General features: G+C 40.0%; 1 protein-coding gene across 1 annotated transcript in view; it reads right to left on the bottom strand.

The window, feature by feature from the left end:
* Positions 1-22,134, bottom strand: part of zbtb16a (zinc finger and BTB domain containing 16a) — a 135,352-nt gene that overhangs the window by 71,772 nt on the left and 41,446 nt on the right. The window contains exon 3 of the mRNA XM_005725337.2: positions 9,023-9,120. Coding sequence (XP_005725394.1) covers positions 9,023-9,120 — 98 coding nt within the window. The remainder of the gene's footprint in view (positions 1-9,022; positions 9,121-22,134) is intronic.

Raw genomic sequence — 22,134 nt, forward strand, 5'->3', positions numbered from 1 at the left:
AGCACTCACATCTCTCTCTTAGACACATACACACATGCTGCTCGCTGACAACAAAGCTGCTGGGAGGAGGGAGGGATGATGAAGCGAATCCAAAATTCAATCGACTGTGTTCTTGTTTTGAGCAGAAGGCACACAGTGTACTGTACTGTGAGAGGCCATAAAACTCTCACTCTCAACCAAAAAAAAGAAAAGAAGAAAAAAAACCAGCCTTTGGTAGACACAGACATTTCAGCAATCACTTACCATCAAAACACTTTGTCTCGCATACAAAAATAAGACTTGGCATCAGAGCGGAATACCAAATCAGGCCCATTAAGGGAGCACAGGGGCACTCGCTACTTAGCAACCAAAAGGATTTAAAGCTGCAATATCCCTGTAATAAAAGGAATAAGATCAAGTCCTCATGTTTTTTCTTCCTGTCTGAAAATAGAGAGGGCTGAAAAGTCAACTTTTAACTTTTTGTCCAACTTTTTTGAATGACGGTCTTTAGGAGTAACCTATACCAGAGCTCTCTGAAGTAACATAATCATTATATTACGGGTTAATACGCTGCAACTGCTTCTTCACTGGTGGTTATTTGTGAGGACACATGAAAACAAATCTGCACAGTACCACTTTACCTTAAGCGAGTATTGTAATTTCAACAACTGCGCGTAATTGACTCAAAACCATCTTCTTGCTTTACTTACAGTTATGAGTTTTTCAAACATTTGCATCACTGTATATAACTGTAAAATGATAGGCAGTTTGAAAAGATATTCATATTTAACTTGTTAGACAAATTACTATTGAGACTTCTTTGGCAGAAAAAACAGCTGTCAAAAGAAGACTGGCAGCCTTTTCCAGTTGCAAATCTGTTTTTACAGTTCTGCTATACAGTTCTGCCAGAATGACAAAATTGGAAGAGAGCTATTTTTTCTGTGGGAATGAGTGAAGAGTAAAATAGAAAAACTGAAAAAATATTTTGCAAGTCTAAATATCTAAAGTTGAAATAGCAGCGTAAAAGGTTTGGACTGAACAAACAACACAAGTTATTTTATGCAAAAAAAATAACTAGAGGATAAACATGAGGACAGAATTTCATATCATCAAGTCTGATGCAAAAATGCTCCACATGCCTACATACCACCTATGTTTATACCAGAGCATTAATTATATTGCTTTGCAATATAATTTTCAGCTCTGTTGGAAAACATATCGTAATACAAAACATATTATTAGACAGTGAGACACTCATGGAAGTAAGCGATAAGGGTAATACCCTGTCAGTTGCTTCCAGGAAGACAGCTACAGGTGTCAGGTAAAGCCACGCTGACTAAAATGACATTTAAGGCACTGGCTATTGACTTTAAGGGAGGTTCCAGACACAGAGCTGCCAACCGGCCATATTGTCAGAAAAGATCATCTCTTACTCTGTTCAGCCAGGCTATTTTTATGATTTATTTCTTTAAACCACTGCCTTTCCAAGAAGCCCAGAGCACAGGTACACCGAGTTCTCACTAAGGATCGCAGCTGCACAGACCAACACGTTTTTAATGAAGCCACATTTGCTCGTGACAGTGGTCTAACAAGTTCTCCTTTCACATACTCCCCTCCCCTGCCCCTGGAAGGGAAATAAAAATACTGACAGCAGCGCCTGATGCTATAGTATTCCAAGTAGACCCCTGTGCTGTGTCACCTTCTGCCTGTCCCCCATGTGCCCTCTCATGTAATATAACCCAGCTGAGATTTCTCCAGCTGCATAATCCCAGTCGTGCTCGGAACAGTAAATCAACAGGTTGGGGGAAGTATTGCAAGAATTGCAAGAGAAGTTTTAAGTTGCACAGGAGTAATGTTATGGCACTACAAAATAAGCTACTGCTGTTTGCTTTGTCTGTCATCTTGTGTTAACCCACCCGAGAAAACAATGTGTGTGTGCATGCATTTGTGTGTGTGCATGCAGGACAGAACATCAGCTGTGGTAAAAGAAAAATGTACATGCAAAAAGCTCGACACTTTGGGTCATACTTTTGTTTTTTTCCTGAACTACTTCTTTTCCTGCTACTTGCTTTTAATAGCACTTCCCCCCCTGCCACCCCTCCCTCCCTTGTGTCTCCTGTCTCTCTTCTCACTCATGCATACACACACAGTCAGACACATACACATTTAGGAATTTTTGGCCTGGAAGGCAGTCAAGTTTCATTAATTTCTGGGTTTGGGTACAGTACAGTGTGTTCCTGGACTCACATCTGCGAGCGATCATAAATGCTGGAATGCTGGCAGAACATCCAGACCTGCCGGCACAAATATGTCGTCATCACTCTGAGGGAAGAACCGGCACAAAGCCAAAACAGCCGACCAGTTGACTGCCAAACAACCAAACGCCACGGAGATAGAAACACAGACAAAGAGCAATGGGAAAGCAGCCCTCCCGCCTCGCCACATTCATATCCAAATTCTTTGCATTTTTCCTCACCTAAATGTTCTAGACATTTACGTGGGCATCTTACTCCCACACTCAGATTGGGATCGGCTTGGAACAAAGCTTTCAATTTAAGGGAGCCAACTTAAACAGCTGGTCAAGCACAACAGGAAAACTAGTGTTTTGAATAACTCTGCCAGATTTTTCTGCAATGTTAATGCGTACTGTCCTAATCCAATGAGCTGCAGAGCAAGGTATTTAAAACAGACATTTACATGGTTATTCTTTCATCTATTACTTCTGTTTAAAAAAAAAAAAAAAGCAGTCAAGCATCTGAATAATGCAGTAAATATAGACTTTTTCCAGTTTCATGCAACATCATTCCATTACCACTTGGGCAGCTTCATCATGTGATATCGTCAATTTCTCCACACATTGGCTTTATGTGATAAACACAACACACTGGTTTTGTTTTTCTGCACGCAACCCTAAAAGATCAACCAACAAAAGATAAATTGCCTTCAGGCTGGTTAGAAACACATCTCTAAACAGTAAACCTCACACGGGAAATAACACTGTACTGGCTGTACAGGCTGACTAATGCACAAGCCAAACACAAGCATACCAAACTGATGAGGCCAGTGTGAAACACCACACAATGAGAACACATGACCCCAAAATGCCAAGAGATTATCATGTAAAGTTATGTTTCCATCAATAATGCGATGCTCTGAGATAATATGTGTTTGTGGGTAAACTGTAATTAAGCTCGAGGGCATGATGGGTAAACACCAGCTGTATCAGAACTAGTTTGCTCCATATAAAAAGTTCATTATTTCGTGCTCGTTATTTTGTAGTACTGCAAGAACTCTTACAATCTTGCACAAAGGGCAAACACCAAATACTGTGCTGGTTCATCTCCACAAAGTTTTTGACTGCATGTCAGAAACTAAGTGCATATTGAGCTATTGAATTCACACTAAAACAAAATACTTTCAAGTGTTTTTAATATCATCATTTTGTGCTTAGGTTTCAAAAGTTTCCACTGTTTAAGTAATAAACATCTGTTCCAGTTATAAGAACTAAAACAATATTTATTTTAGTAAGATTATTTTTGAAAGTTCTAATGATTTTTATAAAAAAAATAAAATCACCAAACTTCTCAGCATATCACTTTTGAAGAAGATAGAAGAGTTTCCTGAATTCGTGCCACTTTCAGTTATGTTAAAAAAAAAAAAAAGTTATTTCCCCCGTTTTTATAATTAGTGAATGGAGACATTTAAGTGGTTGCTCAAACTGGATTCACCACAGCAACTGGTAAACAACTAAAATAACTGACTCAACTAAACTCTACTGGGAAATCGAGTTCTGCCTGTTCATCTAATGAGCTAACATGAAGAAACACTAGAAATGTTAGCCATGACTCAAACTCTATAGTTCCATTACACTTGCTATTTTCAGTAAATAAATTCTGTGTCCAGATGGTGCACTCATAACAGTCATAACTCATAACAGTCAAAAACAACTGAGTGGTGTCAAAAACACCACTCAGTTGTTTTTATTTTGGCTACATAAGGGAAGATACTGATTCCAGATAGCTAGCTAACAGTGATACATGTTTTTTCAGGCATTGTGTGGCGCTACTGTTTGATGTTTGTTAGTATTAAATTGTCATCTTTAACACAGAAGCCTTTAAAATGTGTAGTCGGAGGCTGGACAAGTTGTAAATATTTATATAAAGCAGCAGCTGGCGTGTCAATCACAGCCAAATGCAATTATCCCATTTCCAATAAGTGCACAACATACTGTGTTTGATTGGAGACACTGCTCTGTTGGAAGATAACTAGTAAATACATAGTGTACGCTATGTAGTTCTCTTCTATGAAGTACCATAATAGATTCAAGTTGAGAAATGGCGAAAACAAATTTAACCTGAAAGACCTCCATTTTCTGTTAACAAAAAGACTACATACTGTATCGTAATCATGGATAAACATTGATTTAAAGGAAACAGACAGAGGTAACAGGCACTTACAAGAAGTAAACATGCAGCGTGGTTTTCCTGATTCTCTTACTAGCAAGAAACATATTACTGATACCATCTCTCCATTCATACATCTTCACATTGTGCCCTTTAGCAAAACACTTTACAGTACGATGTGCATCAAGTCTTTCTTCCCCTCTCTCTCTCATACACATACTCGACCGGCTAATCCAGGAGCTCTCTACTATGTACACATAACATAAAGTGAAGATTAAGTCTCTTAAGCTATAAAGGCAGTGAGATGAAAAGTTGGTGGTAACAGAGATGGCAATATGGGTGCTCAGGAAGAGTCTTTTTGGTAATCTTATTATACTGCAATCTCACTTGGAAAACAAACTGTGAATCATATCAGTCTGGTCTGGTCTTGGTTGGTGTGTGACAATACTCACACATGCACATGCGCACACAACTGGGTGCTGTCTGAAAGCCAGACTATTTTTGACATGGTTGAAACAATGCATTTTCACTGTCTTGTTTTTTTTGTTTTTTTGTTTTTTTGAGGGGTAATTAGTAGAAACGATACCATTTTTAAATGGGCTTACCTGTTTAAAGAAACTGCTGTGCATCACTGTATTGCATTTTCTCCACTACTACTGATGCTGATACTTTTTTTTAATGTAACATAATTTACAAGAAATACATAAATCAAATGTAAAAGCTAATTACTTTAACTGTGTAGTAAAATCAACCAGTTATCAATGAAAAAAAAAGTAAACTGAATGTATTAAAAATAAAGAAAAATAATTTTAATCTTAAAAGTGGAACAATCACTGAAACCAGAAATGGGCAGCTGATTAATGAAATGATGAATTTGCTTTTGACTAATTGCACATTTTCGTTAATGGGACACAGTAGATTTGGATGCATGTGAGTAAATGTAGGTTAAATAAGTAAACCTTTGTTTGGGATTGGTTTTTTAAGAGACCACTGAGACTGAGTCCAAGAATCTCAGGCTCAATGGGGGGGGGGGCAGCATATGAGATGACAGATTTAATACATTGATGGTCTATTGATGAACTAATTTAATGCAAAAGTTCAGCAGTACTTTTAAGTTGAGGCATTGATACTATAAAAGGTGCTGCTACAATTTCATGAACAATAACATTATGGTCCTTTAAATGCGCCCAAAAGTGGCTGAGTCAGAGTTCCCCACCCTGTTCAAGCCTCCATCTGCAGGCCTTGGCTCAGCAAAGGCTGTCAAACAGTAAACGTCAGGCCGAGATTAGAAAAAAGGAAAAAAAGAAAAGAAAACAACAACGTGGAACGGACTGAGACAGAACAAGACGAGAAGAAAAAAATAAATAGCTGGCACAAGGTAGACTGTACATACTGTACCCTCAGTGGTGGCAGGCAGCCCAGACTGGCGAGCTGCCAAGTCCTCCGTACAACAAGCACAGAGAGACAGACAGACGGGCAGACAGACAGGCAGAGAGTGAGAGACAGAGTGGAAAGCAGAGGGGAGGGAGGAGGCGGCAGCAGCAGCAGCAATGTCTGAAATGCTCCACATCCACGACACGCTGTGCATCCCAAAAAGCCTCTCCACTCTCTTGCTTCATCTCCCTGATATTCTGCCTTTTATGAAGCGAGCTGAAGGATGATGGCGGCAGCGGTGGAGGAGGAGGAGGAAGGGTGGAGGGGCTGAGGTTAAGGGTTTTGGGACTTTGTAAAGTGTCATCATTACAGAGAAACACGACCAAAAAAAAAAAAAAAAAAAGAATCCAGACGTGGTGTCAGACCGAGAAAAAGCCTTGAAAGTCAAACGGTGGAGGCGGAGGTGTAGGAGAGAAAAAAAAAAACTGAAAAAGTGCAAAAAATAAAAAAAGACAACAAAAACTATCAAAGAAGCTTTGCCTCAGCGCTGTCTCTTCCCTAACCGTCGCCCGTCTCGACAGAAGCGCTCGTCTTGCCTTTTACGCCAGACCAAAGCGGCTATGAATCAACACTGATGTGTGTAACAGTACAGGTTGATGTCGTGCGTCAAGGCTGCCTCGCATGGAAAGAGGAAAAAAGAGAAAGAAAGAAGAAGAAAAAAAAGTTTGTGCACTTGCTGCCACAGTTGCTAAAAATACACTGCCCATATCTTCCGCTCAGTTGCCATTTTCAAGGTGGAGTGTGTGGTTCTTCCTAGAGTTTTCAGTCATCTTTCTCGCTCTTTTTTTCCATTTGATCTCCTATCAGCAGAGTTTTCACCTCATGATAATGGGTACAAATTGTGAGTTTTTATTAACCTGTTGATAAAACCGCTTTCTGTTGGAAATCTATTCAAATATTACTTCAGCGTCTACAAAACAACCCGTTGGAAGACTATTTATACTCTGCTACTTTCTTCTAATTAAGAAAAAGATTCCTTTTTAAACAAGAGGCCCTGCTTTATTCAGGAAGTAATTCTGATCATAAAATCTCAAACACACATCTATCTCTCACTCTTTTTCTCCGTTTCTGTCAGCGTGGTTGTTAGTGATAAAGGTGGCGCTAAGTAGAAAATTCAGCGTGTCCCATTATAAACAGAGTTCTGGACAAATGGCTCCATCCTTGGGCCAACATTAACACAAATTTGGGGTTTTGTGTATGTGTGCAGGAGGTGTTGCCTCATGAGGTTCCATGGCTTTTACGGTGTCTCAATAAACCATCTGCACTTAGGGCCTTAGCAGTGGGGAACTCTTTGCCGCCTATAAAAGACGGTTCATTCCATTAAAGCAGTAGGCTCAGAGCACCCAGACTGCTAGGGTGTGGGTGTGTGTGTGTATGTGTGCAAGTGGGTGGGTGTAATAGTGTCAGACTCCACCAATCAATGTGTCCACTGTTCTGACTTGTACTACCTTTCAGACCTCTAATGTCACAGAGGTGTAGGATGACAGGATGATGATGTGCAGGCACCTCTTGGGTTAAGTTTCCCAGAGCTGCTCAGCTTGAAGAGTCATTTAATCCACAAATCACTGCAACTAGGTTATGCTCCACATTCACATGTTCAATATAGAATATTTATAGTAGGACAAAGCAAATGTAAGTCAACTTTTCCCTCTATTCCAATTTCAGGCAGCAGCAACTTCAGTACTGGAGTCTATTGTAAATGCTTAAATGTAAAAATCAGCTTGCAACAAATATATTCTGCACAGTGCATTTATGGTCTATAGTGACAAATCAGTCTTTGTATCTGTTAACAGATGCTAGCATGATTATGACAACTTAAGAGTATGAAGTTTAAAGCTAAAATGCATGTTTAGCCCATTAGGTCATATGTATTTTTGTATCACTGATCACACTGAAAGCCTGTTACAGTGTATTTGGACTCTATTAGTCCTAATTAACTATCAGTAACTATAATAACTACAACACCACCTACTTTCAGGAACATAAAACAGTTTTATGAGTTAACTCCAAGGCTCTAACTACTATGTATGACAGTGAGGTGGTGTCACTGGGAGAAATACATAATAAAGGAAGTAAATGCAGAGGAGGGGGGGGGGGGGGGGGGGGGGGGGAGGAGCCAAACTAACTAACTACGTTTAGTCACATGTCAAGCTTGTGGTTCCTAAATATTTGTCCTCTAACCTTTCTTACAGTATTGTTCTGGTACTTTTTACTACTGATTTGGTGACGTCTGTAGCGGATGAAAGTACCTCAGGTCAAAAAATTATGGAGCAGCAAAACAAACTACTGTCATTTTATTAAAGAAGTCAGACACTAATTGGCCTTTTTCTATCACCCTGTGAGCAACTGAGATCGGATTTAATGCTGCACATGGCACGAGTCTGCAAACAGCAGGGCACAGTCAGAGGAGTTGGTTACCTCGTTGAGAAGTTGGTGGAGTACAGCCTGTCGCCTGCAGCTCCTTATCTAACGGCTCGCTGTGGCTGCTCATTCCTGTTCTATTACTTTGCAGCTTTTGATGCACCGAAAATGGTGAAAATGATCATTGTCTCGTTTTGTTTGTAGCGGTAAGTGCCAAGGTGACTGACAAGTTGCACTTTCTGTGCGTACTTAAAAACCCCAACTCATTTCAGAGCTTTTAACCTGGAAATACTTCACATGAATTAACATGGCATGCTTCATCAGCAGGTGATACACTTTACCAACATTTTGCTACCTTACTCAGTCACAATGACTAAATAATTTTCCCTTTTGAGCAGCTTATCCAAAATTTATTTGACAGAGATTTTGACTCCTCATCTTAACACCATTGTATTGCCAAGTCAACTACTTTTTTTTTTTTGCACACATATTACATAATTACATTCATTATGCAAAATATATTTCAATGAATTAAAGAATACTCTGGTTTCTATGAAAGGCATCACCAGATATATTAAAAATGTATAATTTTCAATGCATGGATCCAAACATATGAGACATTTCAGGCCCAGGCTCCGTGGGTTATCAGTGGGGTTCCAAATGACTACTTTTCACTTAATTTGGAGTCATAGTTTGAATTTTTGGACAGCAGTAAAATCTGCCAGTAGCGCTTTTCTGTACAGAGTGGCAGCAATGAATGCTCTTTTCTTTAAAGACTGTTACTGCTAGCTCAACAGTGATCACAGCGAGGGGTTGTGGTTTTGGGGTTAGTTTGATTTCCTTACCTGAATGAGACAGCAAATGCATTCGTAGACGGAGGCTGTCCAGGAAGCTCTTCCCACACAGCTCACAGCTGTAGGTCTTCATTCCACTGTGCATCTTTCTGTTGACAAAGAGCAAAAAGAAATATTTTACCATCTTTCAGTGAGACCAGCCAGCGCTTAATGTACCACCGATAGACGTTTGTGTCTCTAACAAAGCGGCTTTTTACAGCTCATAACTAAAAACTTCCAGAACAGAGAAAGTTTGGCCTTGTGCATTTTGAGAGAACATGTCACACTCCATCAGTCTTAACATCAGCACAAAACAGTAACCATGAGTGTAACAAGTCATCCATCTACCACACATATTATCTGCAGGGACCAGTAGACCATGACTTGCCGCTGTAAATCACAAGGTGCTATTCAAGCAGAGGCGGCATTATCAGCTACCTACATCTAGAGCGCTGCAGAGGGATACGATGCTGTAAAGTGAAATAGACTAAAATAAATAGTGAAACAGAAACACGCAAAACCTCTACTTACTGTTACGAACCATTTATGGAACAGTTTTTGATGACTGCTCTCAGAGCTATGAGCTGTTGCGTAGCTTGAAGCCAAATCAGATTTGCAATAAATTGTCTATTTCCAAATGGACAGTCATTAAGCTGTAACGTAGTTTAAGCACACAAGGTCAGACAAGACTAAGGGTCAATATTTGATTATGAAGTAAAGGCCTTGAAGGTTAGCTAAGTAAATAACATCTGACAACAGAAAAGTCTAGTCTTACGGCTCTCTCTGTTCCTCAAATCCTCAAAGACCCCACGGCTCAGTACAAAGCATATTATTCTTGAGAGATATCTGAAAGTGCTCTAAAGCAATTAAAGTGACACGAATTGCCAAACAACTGCCACAGTGCCTTAAGCATCTTGAGAACTTCAAATACCTCGCCTTGAGAGAGGTACACAAAGCCACAGACACACCCATGATTGTAATGATTGTCAAGTTTGTGCTGTTTCTGATTTGGCACGTTTAGTCTTCTACAACTGTTGCTCTTTCATACAACACAGCTCCAAAAATGAAGCATTACTTTTTTGATGGTAATACTAGATTGTGGGGGAGAAATGAAGTGACAGGTTGTGAAAAAGCCTTTAGCTGAAAAAAAAAAAAACCATATCAAAAAAAAGTGCACAGGAAAAAGACATGATTCTATACTCAGGTGAGTGTGTGCTTCAAGCAGGCAAAAAAAGACAACATCAAATACAGCTCACGCTCTCCACTGACTAGTCAGGTGGCAAAAAGTGATCAGCCAAGTGCATTCTTGGGGAAACAATGCCCTTGATGAGAGTTCTGCTCAACTTGGGTGAGATGACAGCCATCCATCTTAGCAGCTCAACAAAGCTACAGAGGAGGAGGTGGTGCCACTTTCCCAAAACATGACTGATTGATGTCAGATGTCGAATGCAAATTGATTTACAGCTCTCTTTTGTGCCTCGAGAGGGAAAGGAAGAGACAAAGCGAGGATTGAGACCAGGACAGACAGAAAGAGATTATAGCGTGTGCTATGGCAATGGCTTTGGGAGTTATTAAGCTATCAAGTCTAGTATGACTTCACTTACAATTAATTGCTGCAAAATATCCTCCAAACCTGACACGAGCAGGGTAAAAACCAGAGAAGTATGAAATTAAAGAGAGGTTAGAAGTTGTGAAGAGACCCTGGAAATCAAGGGCAGAATGACAGCCCTTTGGCATGCAGTCAGCAATTAAAAGGTCCTCTAAATGCTAACTGCCCCCAAAAGGGAAGAGGACACTTAAAAAACAACAAAATAGGAGAAACAAAGTGTCATAGAGTGTTACATATCGTTAAAGGGCAATAATGCTCCAGATACCGATGTTATATTTAGCAGCTGCACATCATAAGAGTAGCATAAAACAAACATCTTAATCTAATTTGAAAAACTTGGCAAACAGGCATGACAACATGGCATCAAAATGACATCAGGATGTTGTTTTGTTGCACAAATATTTGAAAAACTCTAAAGCAATTGCTCAAACTCCAAATTGCTCAAGTGCAGTAGAGCTGCATTGTATTCAGTTCTATTGAGGCAACCGCCAATGGACAAACTGTCAACTCTTTTTCTCCGCTTCTATAATAGAGTTCCTCTGTGACTGGTTTCAAAACAGTAACCCTTAAAAATGACCTTTTCTTTTACTCGAGGGCATCAAAGACTAGCGTTTATTCCTATTGTTTTAGAAATATTAAAAACAAAATTTACAATTTTAAAAACTGAAAAAATATTTGACAAAAGATCAACTGGAAAAAGCTATGGAAAAGGGTTTTTCTTTCCTGTAAGAGTCATATGCGATGTACTCACACGCTCTCAATCAGATAAGGAGAAAACACACGTACGTGGTAAGCCACAACATACACAGAGGACAAAGCCTTTCAAAGGCCTTTTGTGTCCCTCCTCAATCTGGCCATTGTGCCCCCCAGACAGAGCACTGAAACGGTATGGATGGACTTATTAAGGGCACTCAAAGCGGAACCAATGCCATGTATTTTCACCGTAAATGTAGCATTGATGAGCAAAGGGTGGTGTGCACGTCTGTAGCTGGGGCTGTGTTAACTTTAACTGCAATGGCTAGCACTACCTACTGAAAAAGCACATTACTTGATGTTCAACAGAATGGCAACAGCACCTGTTAAAGTGATTCCGTGTGTTAAAGGGAAGGGTTGGGAATTTTAGAAGACAGCCTTTTTAAAAACGCATTTCTTTTGGCAAAAACTGCAGATTCTCTACAGGCCACTTGAGGATAACTGAAATGTTTAAAGGCCCAACTAGACAGCAGATAAAAGAATATTTACAGGCTCGAAAAATGAATTTGTCCTATTTCTCTCTTCATAACAGTTTGCATGGTGGATGATTTTTTTTAGAACTCACTTTATTAAGGCTTAAGTGTAGAGACATGAACACTGACAGGTGAATGGCAACACAGGAAGCTGTAGCTGACAGCTGTCTGCAAGCCGTCTGCTTCTTGTTCTCTAAACCGTCTAACGGAACTGGACCTCTCGGCCATGTTTTGGTGTATTAGCAGTTATGTAAGACAGTGTAGCTTAATCTGGTTGATTGTGCTAGCTGCTGGTCTGAATCGGTGCTCCAGTTTTGGTCAGTGAAATACTCGTATTTCAAGCCGACGGCTAGGTTTTCTTGTGGACATTCCAGGCTACAGTTGCCTAGGTGAAACCTCTAATATGTTTACTCCCAGGTCATATGTCAATAATTGGTATTCTTCACTCTCATTGGTAGGCACTTCAGTTGCTTGCCTGGAAGCTGAGAAAAGTTTACCTGAGGTCCTACCCACTTCCTGTTGCCAGCAGTTAGTGCTCACAGTTACTTGAAGTCACGGAAGGTCATTCACTTTCTATGTTCTCTATTTGCCACGTCACTACGAATTGCTTCCACCGTGGACGTAACTTTATTGTTCTACTCTCTGATCCAAATACGGTCACCTCGGGCTCCGGCAGCGGTAAAAATTCAAACTGCTGATGACTTCCACAAGCTAACCTGATGCAGTATAAGCAGCTTTATCTGTACAGCTGCCATAATTAAGCCAGCACATGACTCATTAATTGGTGTGTTAGTTTAGTTCATCTATGAGTCCACTTGGATCCTAGTGGCAAAAACTCCGTCATCAGTGAGCGCAAGGCTCTCTGCTTTTTCTTGTCACTTGGTGGACTGGTCCATGGGGACACGGGACTACAATGCACCTCAATGCATGCGCCCTTTGGGAGGATTTCAAAGACGTATAACGGGAATGACTACTCATCCATGTCGTCGGCAGATGTCTTTATCTGTATCAGAGTATAATCCATGTGTAACGTTGTTTCAGTCAGTCTATCCACCTTGACTGGATACCATGATTATAATAATAATAATAATAATAATAATAATAATAATAATAATAATAATAATAATGGATGGGATTTATATAGCGCTTTTCAAGGCACCCAAAGCGCTTTACAATGCCACTATTCATTCACTCTCACATTCACACACTGGTGGAGGCAAGCTACGGTTGTAGCCACAGCTGCCCTGGGGCAGACTGACAGAAGCGAGGCTGCCATATTGCGCCATCGGCCAACACCAGTAGGCGGTAGGGTAAAGTGTCTTGCCCAAGGACACAACGACCAGGACAGAGAGCCCGGGGATCAAACCGGCGACCTTCCGGTTACAGATACGCTTCCCAACCCCCTGAGCCATGGTCGCCCGTGATGATGATCATAAAGAAAGGTTTACCCTTTATATACACGAGACAGTGTGAAAAAAATACCTTTATGAAGATGAATGTTGTGATTAGCTTGTCTAATAACAGCAAGTATTTATGAACCCTACTTCTTTGGGGACAGTGCAGTACAGCAGAATAGTATGCATCATTAGAAAACAGTTAGTACTTAAGGCATACTTTATATGCCTTGAAATGCTCCGTGTGCTTAAGTAGAGCTGATAATGGCTATTCAGTAATTCTGTTTCACACACTTCAGTGCTTTAACAAGGTTTAATGGTATGCATAAGGATACTAAAATATTGTCTCAGCTTAGTGATTTACTTGAGATAGACCCCCCTCTGTGCACACCCTTTCTCAAATCCCATCGTAACTGTCTGCTTTCATGTTGTGCTACTGAAATAGATGATGAGGTGTGTGCGTGTCTAAACGAGGGTGTGTGGTGGGTGGCAGTCCAGGGAGGGAGGGTGATTTGAAACAGACTGACTGTACCCATTAAGGAAGTTCACATAAAACTCTCTCAGGCCATTTACTCAGTTAATAATCGACTTTGTCCAACAGTCACTTTTGACAACGACAATAAATTTTAAATTTATGTCAACAAAACATATGCTGATCACCTCGTGCAGAGTGCTTCCTCATAAAAAGCAGCCCAACCAAGGGCTGTTTCACTTCATGTGTGTATGTTTGAAACGTGAGTCGATTACAGGCCTGTGTTATTGAGCCGTAACAGTTTGCCTTATGTAGTTTCTGAGCTCTCCTTTCCTATTTTGCCGCCAGTCTTGGCTCGCCATATATCATAACTTGCGCTGTAAAGACCCAAGCTTTCCACCTGCTATCAACTTGTAACAGATTTTAAAAGTCAAAATAAGGTGACACACTATTAATACACACAAGATACTAATACTATACTCCATGGTTCTTTGATGGCTTTGGGTCATCCAGATTTCATACAATTGAGCTTTGACAGAGGCAGCAGAACTACTGCCAAACCCTGTTAAATCAAATGACTCTGCTTGAAACTCATGCTGATATCCTCTCAAGCTCAGATAACCATTTTATATCACCACATTCAAACTATTCTACAAAAAAAAAAAAAAAAAAAGAAGAGGAGAGAAGCAGAACCATGCTTGATGACTTGCACTTATTTATCATTGCTCGTCTGAAATCTATTTCTCCCTCGGCAGCCTTAAGTGTTGTTCTCGATCCTCGTACATCCTTTCATCTTTTATTTTTCCATTTTTTTCTTCCACCCTCCATTCCTAAAGGGAGCCATAAAACACCCGAAAATGATGTTTGTAAATAAAAGCTTTGCAGGAAAAAAAAATGTGGGTGTTAAGATGGAAAGAAGAAAGCACTAAAAGATAAAGGGAGGCAACTGATAGGAGGTGGTAAATTGAGGAAGGGCTGTGCAGTGTGTATGTGGCTGTTTGTTCATTAGTTCTGAGGGTCAGAAGAAAAAGAACTGATAATTGGGGAAAAAGGAAGGCCAATGAATAGAGCTCGGACTTAAATACCAGAGGGATCTGATGTGGGCATCTGAGACATTTGTTGATGATTAAGGGGAAAAAAATAGAGTTGCGAATCCCATTTATCTCATGTGTTAGCTTAAAACACAAACAAAATGGAACCCATTCTTTCTGTAAAGTGTTTTCATTCCTTTCCACCTTCTGTTCTCTTTATTCTCAAAGCAGCACTAATCAATATCATCATAAGTAAGAATGGATCAAAGCAGTGAAAAAGAATCACTCTTAACAATCCTGCAGACAATCATCGTCTGACTTTACAATCCTCTTCGCGTTATGCATGCTTGACGTCACCGTTTTATTATACCAGGTGGTAAACGCCACTTAACCACACCAGGCAGCTGTTTTCAATGGAAATGCTTCAAAATACCAAATGTAAACTGCATGTCTGGCACCAAAATGACAAAGTTTGCCAATATGTGGAGGAAACAATTGTGGTAAACATTGAGCAAGAAAAGTCTTTTTCTCTGGGTTAAGCAGAGACAAAACAGATTAAAACGCAGGTTAGTTTGACGTCATCAGGTATTTATAGTACTTTTTATTTATTGTAAAGACAACCTGCTCGTTTGCAGAACCTTCAAAGCCTAACAGGAGTCTACAGGTTGTAGTTTGGGAATCAGCGGGTCAGATAAAACTGAATGCTCTCCGCTACAGAAATCGGTTAGCAGATTGGAAGCATTTTTTTCCTACTATACTATTCAAAGTACAGATACATCTGAAAAGCTACCATAACCTTAGCAACATAAAACAGCACTTCTCTTCTTTTCCAAATACATTCTCCAGAAATATCACCATCATAATTAAAATAGCAACAACATTTCTTAGGTGGCAAATCATAGTCATATTTGACAAAGCAACAAGAATTAGAAAACAAATCCCATCCCCCTGTTTCTGTGAAACAAAGACAATCAAGGGACGAGCAGAAAAAAAAAATGGAAAATTTGGAAAAAAACAAAGCAAAACATCCTCATCACAGGATGTTCTATGATTACTATGAGAGACTCTATTACTCGCAAAAAGTACCAATTATCCTCAACATTCACAACTTCCTTGACATTCCTGAACTTTCAAAATTATCCAAAGCACAGCCTGACATACCAGACCAACCCAAACTTCAGAAGAAATTCCATCTCTTCATTGCCCAACAAGAAATCTCTCGGTTTGATGGCTATCCACTGGAATTCTTTAAACGCTTCTGGCAAGTCATCTCTCCCTTATTCAACATAATAGTCAAAGGAATCAAATTATCAGGACTCACACCCGCGCACATAAACACACGGCTCTTATTACACTATTACCAATGACCGACAAAGACCTCACTTCCAGCTACAGACCATTAAGTCTTACCAACTATGACCTAAAAATAATCAGTAAAACACCAGCCAATAGATTAGAGACAGTTATATCTTCATTAACTCACTCAGACCAAACAGGCTTTATTAAACATAGACAACCAACACGCGCCGCCTGTTAATCTCAGAGACCACTTCAAAACCATAACGGCACCGAATGCACAAAAAGCTTTTGATAAAGTTAAGACTTTCCTCTTTGCGATCCCAAGGACATTTTGGTTTGGGCGCTGGTTCCTTCATTGGATCAAACCTCTTTACCGCTCACACTCTGCACCAGTTGTAACTAATACCCAGACCTCTCGAAGAAGACGTTAGAGTGAGGTACAAGACAAGGTCGTCCACTTTGCTATTTTAACTGAGCCCCTCACAGCAGGTATTCAACAAAACACGCACAAACAGGGCACCTTCATCATGAAATCAGTTTATATACAGATTATATTTATTTAAATTCTCCACTGGACCTTCCACAAGTTTTTAACCTAGTATCCATAATGATAAAATTAATGAATCAGGCCAAATCTAAATGTCTACCACACTGTGAGGAAGGGATAAACCACGTTTCCTTCTAGCTATCAGGATGATTACCTCTAAACTATTCATCAGTTCTCAAAATCTTAGAATACGATCTCAATAACTGGAAGAACTCATTATTTGGAAGGAAAACAGCAATAAAATTGTCCATATTCACTAAAATAATTGTAAAAATAATTCTCTTCTACTCATTATAACAAAATTTTACTGTAAACTTAAGAAAGTCAAAAGATTAAGGAATCTACTTTACAGAAACCAAAAGAGTGTGGAGACCTAGCTCTCAGACACAAATACCTAGCAAATGATCTCAAATACATACATGTTTGCAGGAGTCAATTAAACACAACAACTGCTTTAAAAACCATGTAGAACCATGATAGCTTGGTGAAAAACAAACCGCCGGGCTCACAATGTCTTGTAAAAAAATAAAAAATAAATAAAATTACGCCATTTTGGCATAACCAAAAATAGACCCCTTATATTCCACTCATGGAAAAAAAAAGCAAGAATCACTCACTTGGAACATTCATTAGGGTATGAAAACACTAAAACAGTCAGTGACATTGGTAATAGCAGGGTTTTTTTTCCTATTATAATATTCAAATCTGAAAAAAACAGTTTAAAAGGAAAAATCTAAATTTCAGCCAACCCTTCAACAACCTCCACTGATTACTGAACTCAAACCCATATTCACTTGGAAAAGATAATTCTCAAAATTATATAAACTTCTACCAAAAGCTGAATATATTCCTCCACAAAAGCTTCAAGACTGGGAAAAAGACCTGCCAGTTTCAACAGCAATCAGTGGACACGACACATTCTTTCAAAAGTCATTCAATACAAAACTACACAACGCTCATATGACACTACACAAACTACATTAAATAGGACTGAGTTTTGGACTCCTGTGCATATTGCACATTAACCACTACAGATGATTCTACCTTCATGCCACCTGGCTCCGCCCACCCATTTTATTATTCAGGCTAAACATCTCACAAACATCTTGATGTATTCTCAACCATCCAGGGAAGTAAATTTCTTCTTCAGTCGTCACTTGGATGAGTGACAAAACGTTTCTCCCACAAAACGCTACGTCCAGATGAACAGAATCAACTATTTGGAGATCTCACAAACATCATTCTCAGCCTCAGGTTGCAGCATTCCAGCCTCTCCATCCGTTTGTCCGCTTGGAAATCTTACATCATTTTAACCGTTGCAGAAATATGAGCAACCCATATGGGTCACATTGACTCTAAGAAACAGAAAAAAAACATCTCAGCGGCACCACTTACTATCAGATTACACTGCAAGGAAAGACAAGTGGCACTTAAAAACAATAACAGAGATCGTTTTAATAGATACTGTAACAAAATACGTATTATAAACAAAGATATAACCATACATGCACCCCTACGTCAGTGGGCCCCTTCAGTTTTCTTTTATCATAAACAGATTTGATCATTCCGTATCCCGTAATCATCTTAATAGGCTTTCATATTACATCCTTTTGTTCAAAGTTTTTTTCTTAGTCGTTACGTTTGTGGTTGCTCTTCTGTTCGGTTCAGCGTTTCTCTGGATTTATCACCACAGTTTGGTTGCAGAAAAAAAAAAAAAGACAGTGGCTTTATCTATTAACATGACATTTATTTAAAAGACAGGTCAATAAGCATTACACTGCAAACACAGGTCAATAAAAAGACTTTAAAAATTATCCGTGATATAAGTGGGATAATGCACTCCAGACGTAAAAGCCTAGCCAATGCTATATCCATTTGGGGATAAAAGCACAGGGTGGACAAGGACCACTGCCACACACACACAAGTTTCTGTCATGGTGAACAAAGCCAAAATGATGCACGAGGCAATTCAGTGACACTTTGGTGGCTGATCCTAATGCGGCCATAAGTGGCGCAGTGTGCTGCCGCCACCTCTTATTTTGGTTCCCTGACAGAGAGAGATAGAGGAGGAGGAACAAGAGACTTTTTTAAACATGAATTTCCAGTCCATTAAAGGGATGACCATGTCATGCAAACAAACATGGCTGGGAGATGTAAGAGTATAATCATGGTAGTGGTGTTCCGTGAAACAAAAGGACCATCAGAGAGGAAATAAAAGGAACTTGATAGTCAGATAAATTACAGCGCGTGTTTAAAAAAAAAAAAAACAATGATAGGATATAACGCCTCATCCATTTGTTTGTTGTCCTCCAAAGCACAGTGGCAAACACATATCTGGTCTAGCGAGCTGTTCATGAGCAATGTGCAGTTCTTAACATTTACATACATCCATTTTGTTGCAGTCTGGAGAAGCAGGTAGAGAGAGAAAGAGAAAGGAAAAAAGCTCTCTATCATTTTATCCCTGCTTTTAAGCTTCCCCAGTTCCATTGCCCTGCCATCCCCATCTCACACCTCTGTCTTTGCTCAATCAAAATGTATCAGGCAGGCTGGCGTAACATCGGTCGGCGTGGGCTGTTTATCCTGAGTCCTCCTGCACATATCAATGACTTGGCCCCCGTTGTCCCCCCGCGGGGGAGACGTTCATATAAATTCAAGCCACACACGCGAACGCCGAGGCACTCGTGTTGAGCATAGATGAGCAGCAGGGCAAGAGGAAACGAGGCGAGACAGAAGGATGGGGAGGGAGAATGCCACTGCCTTTCATCCTCATTGTGTTATTTATAATATCTCAGACACTACCACCCCCAAATTTGCCCTGAGGGCGTCTCGAGAGAAAAACGCTATACCACATCGTCGGGTAAAAAGAAAAAACAATAAGAGTAAAGATATTCCCTTCACCGCACGGCCTACTTCTCGGCCTGTATGTGACCTGTAAATGTCTCGTCAACTTTTGCCTGGTTGTGAGATGTGACATTTTTCTTAACATCCATCAAATCTGATCAGTGCATTTTTCATTATGGGTGTGATTTTTTACAGCTGGCTTTAAAGAGTTAGATTAATGATAGCCATATGTGTTATTAAAGTCCAATCAGTCATGTCATAGTTAGCCTACAAGAAGTGGTCTAACCTGCAGCACTAATTTATGTACCGCACAAGCTATTAGTGGGGACAGACGTTGCTTTAAGGTTGTATGCTCATCATTTTCTGTCTGTAATGACCAAGCTTCCAATACAACCTGTTGCGTATTTTTTCAAAAACACCTCTCCCACTCTATTCTGGCCTTAGTAAGCTACTGCCAAGGTGAAATAGTGCAATTAAAATCAGACATTCTGAGTAAAGTCATGCATTATTTCACACAATGGCAGTAATAAGGTTCTCGTTAAAGCTGATACTAATGATGCAAACTAATGTAAACATGCTAAAGGACTTTAAACCACTTTGAGACGTGGAGGATGTCGAACTGCTGGCTTCCAGTCATATAGACATACATTAGGCGCCCTTTGCCTTAATGCTCCTCATGGTTTAGTTTGGATATGACGGCACTGGCGGGTGAGGCAAATGCTTTGATAAATTAAATGATGTGAAAGAATACTGTCAGTTCAAATAAATATATATATATATATATATTTGATATTGAAGCCTTAATTAATGACTGTTTGGAGTGTGACAGACACTCATCCTGCCTCTCAGTGAGTCCCCTTAATAAATGCTGTCACCATTTCCATTATTTATTAGTAGAAAGATTCTAGTGCTTATTTTATAAAAGCCAGACAGAGCACAGGTGTAGAGGTACATTAAATGAGGAATCTCATTTGTTTTCCACTTCCATAACTGTTCTGTGTGATACACAATTTACATTTTTGCCTCTTTTGCTCAAATATACTAATTTTGTGATTTCAAACATTATGAGTTAACCGTTTTGAAAATTTACAAGTGAATTGCATTACGACCACTAAGAATGACCCCTCAGACCCCAAAATGAAATTACTGCAGTGACGTTTCGTGTGAGATCAGTTTCAAAATGCAGTTGCAGAGCCTGCTAGAGTCTACCGAGAGCAGCAGCATGCAGTGCTGTTTCTCAGCTTGTGTGTTTCAACAGCTGTACGGGAGCACAAGTTAAAAAGAAAGAAAGACAAAACACAAAAAAATTAAAGCATCAGCTTAAATGCAAACTAATTATTACCACCCAGGCATGACTGCTATGCGCGCACAGTTCAGAAAGCCTTGGTTTTAAGGTAAGAGGACAATAACAAGGAACTTCTAATTGTGCTTCCCGGGCAGTAAGACACTGTTCAACCTAATCCTAGTTAGATACCTGGATTCCCCCAAAGCGCAGAAAGTAGGATTCACTCTCTAATACCCTCAGTGTTACTCAGAATACCATTTCAACCTCTTTTCTACTGTTCCACTCAATTTAAAGTGCCCCCCACCCAACCCCTTCCGACGAAGCCCTTTTATTCAATAATGGGTGACAATGAAGAGAGAATATGACCTGGAGGTTGAAATTCAAATCCCCGGGCTGGGAGAAAGAAATTTCAGTGGAGACAGAAAAAAAAAAACGATCAAAGACTGTTAAAGGCACATGTGACAAGACACCTCAAATGCACAGGATGTTATATTCAAACTTTGCAGCAGCCTACAAACACACAAAAAACCGTTCACAAGGCAAGTGCGCTGCTGCAGGAAGAGCACATGTGCGAGCGTTTAGCTAGTTATCAACCACCTAACTCGTAAAACGCGTTGGCTAAAGTGACAATAAACGAAATTTGTTCAGTTAAGAGAAAACCGAGAGACACGAGTAACACACAGCCTTTTTTCTTTGAATGCGCACACTGACCCAAAAACTCTGCCAAATAATTCAGAAGATGAATGGAGCCAAGTACAGAGGCTGTGACCTGTCACTGTCTGTAGGTACTGGGCAGCACACAGGTGTGAGTGTGTGTATATGTGCAACTCTCTGCAGTTTTCTTCCCCAGGTCATTACTATAAATGACAGTGTGCTCTTAGTCAACCAGCCTGGTTATATAAGGATTAGAGGGATAAGGAGAAAATAACTTCACACTTTTGAGGGCAGCAAATGGTGTTTGCAAAGTCTGCGAGCTGAAGTAGGAGCTTGGCTTTGCCTGCAAATAATTTCACACCCCCTTTCCCCCCCTTATTTTTCTCATTTTAACTAGACCCAAAGACACTTTCACTCAAGCGTTGAAACAGTGGGAACAAAGACGAGGGAGAGCATGTAAGATCACATGTATAAAGTATTTCTGTTAAAGCCCATCTCTGAGACAAACACCAGCCCCGCTGCTCCTCTTCCCCTCGCTTCTCTTTGGGTTTGCGCATCAAAAGACCCTGTCGTCTGAAAATAGCACGTCAACATTTTTGTTTCTTCTTATTTCGTTTCAGTTTTTTTTTTTTGTGACTCTCGACAATGTTGCCAGTTTGCTCGAATCCTGTTTTTCCTCTGCTCCTGCTTTCTTGATGTGTGAGAGGTTAGAGCGCATCGAGTGAGACGGTTGGCTCAGGCGTGTGCGTCTCTTTGTGTGTGTGTG

The sequence above is a fragment of the Pundamilia nyererei genome, unplaced genomic scaffold (assembly GCF_000239375.1).
Source record: "Pundamilia nyererei isolate P.nyererei 1_Seehausen unplaced genomic scaffold, PunNye1.0 scaffold00015, whole genome shotgun sequence".
NCBI classification, from domain to species: domain Eukaryota; kingdom Metazoa; phylum Chordata; class Actinopteri; order Cichliformes; family Cichlidae; genus Pundamilia; species Pundamilia nyererei.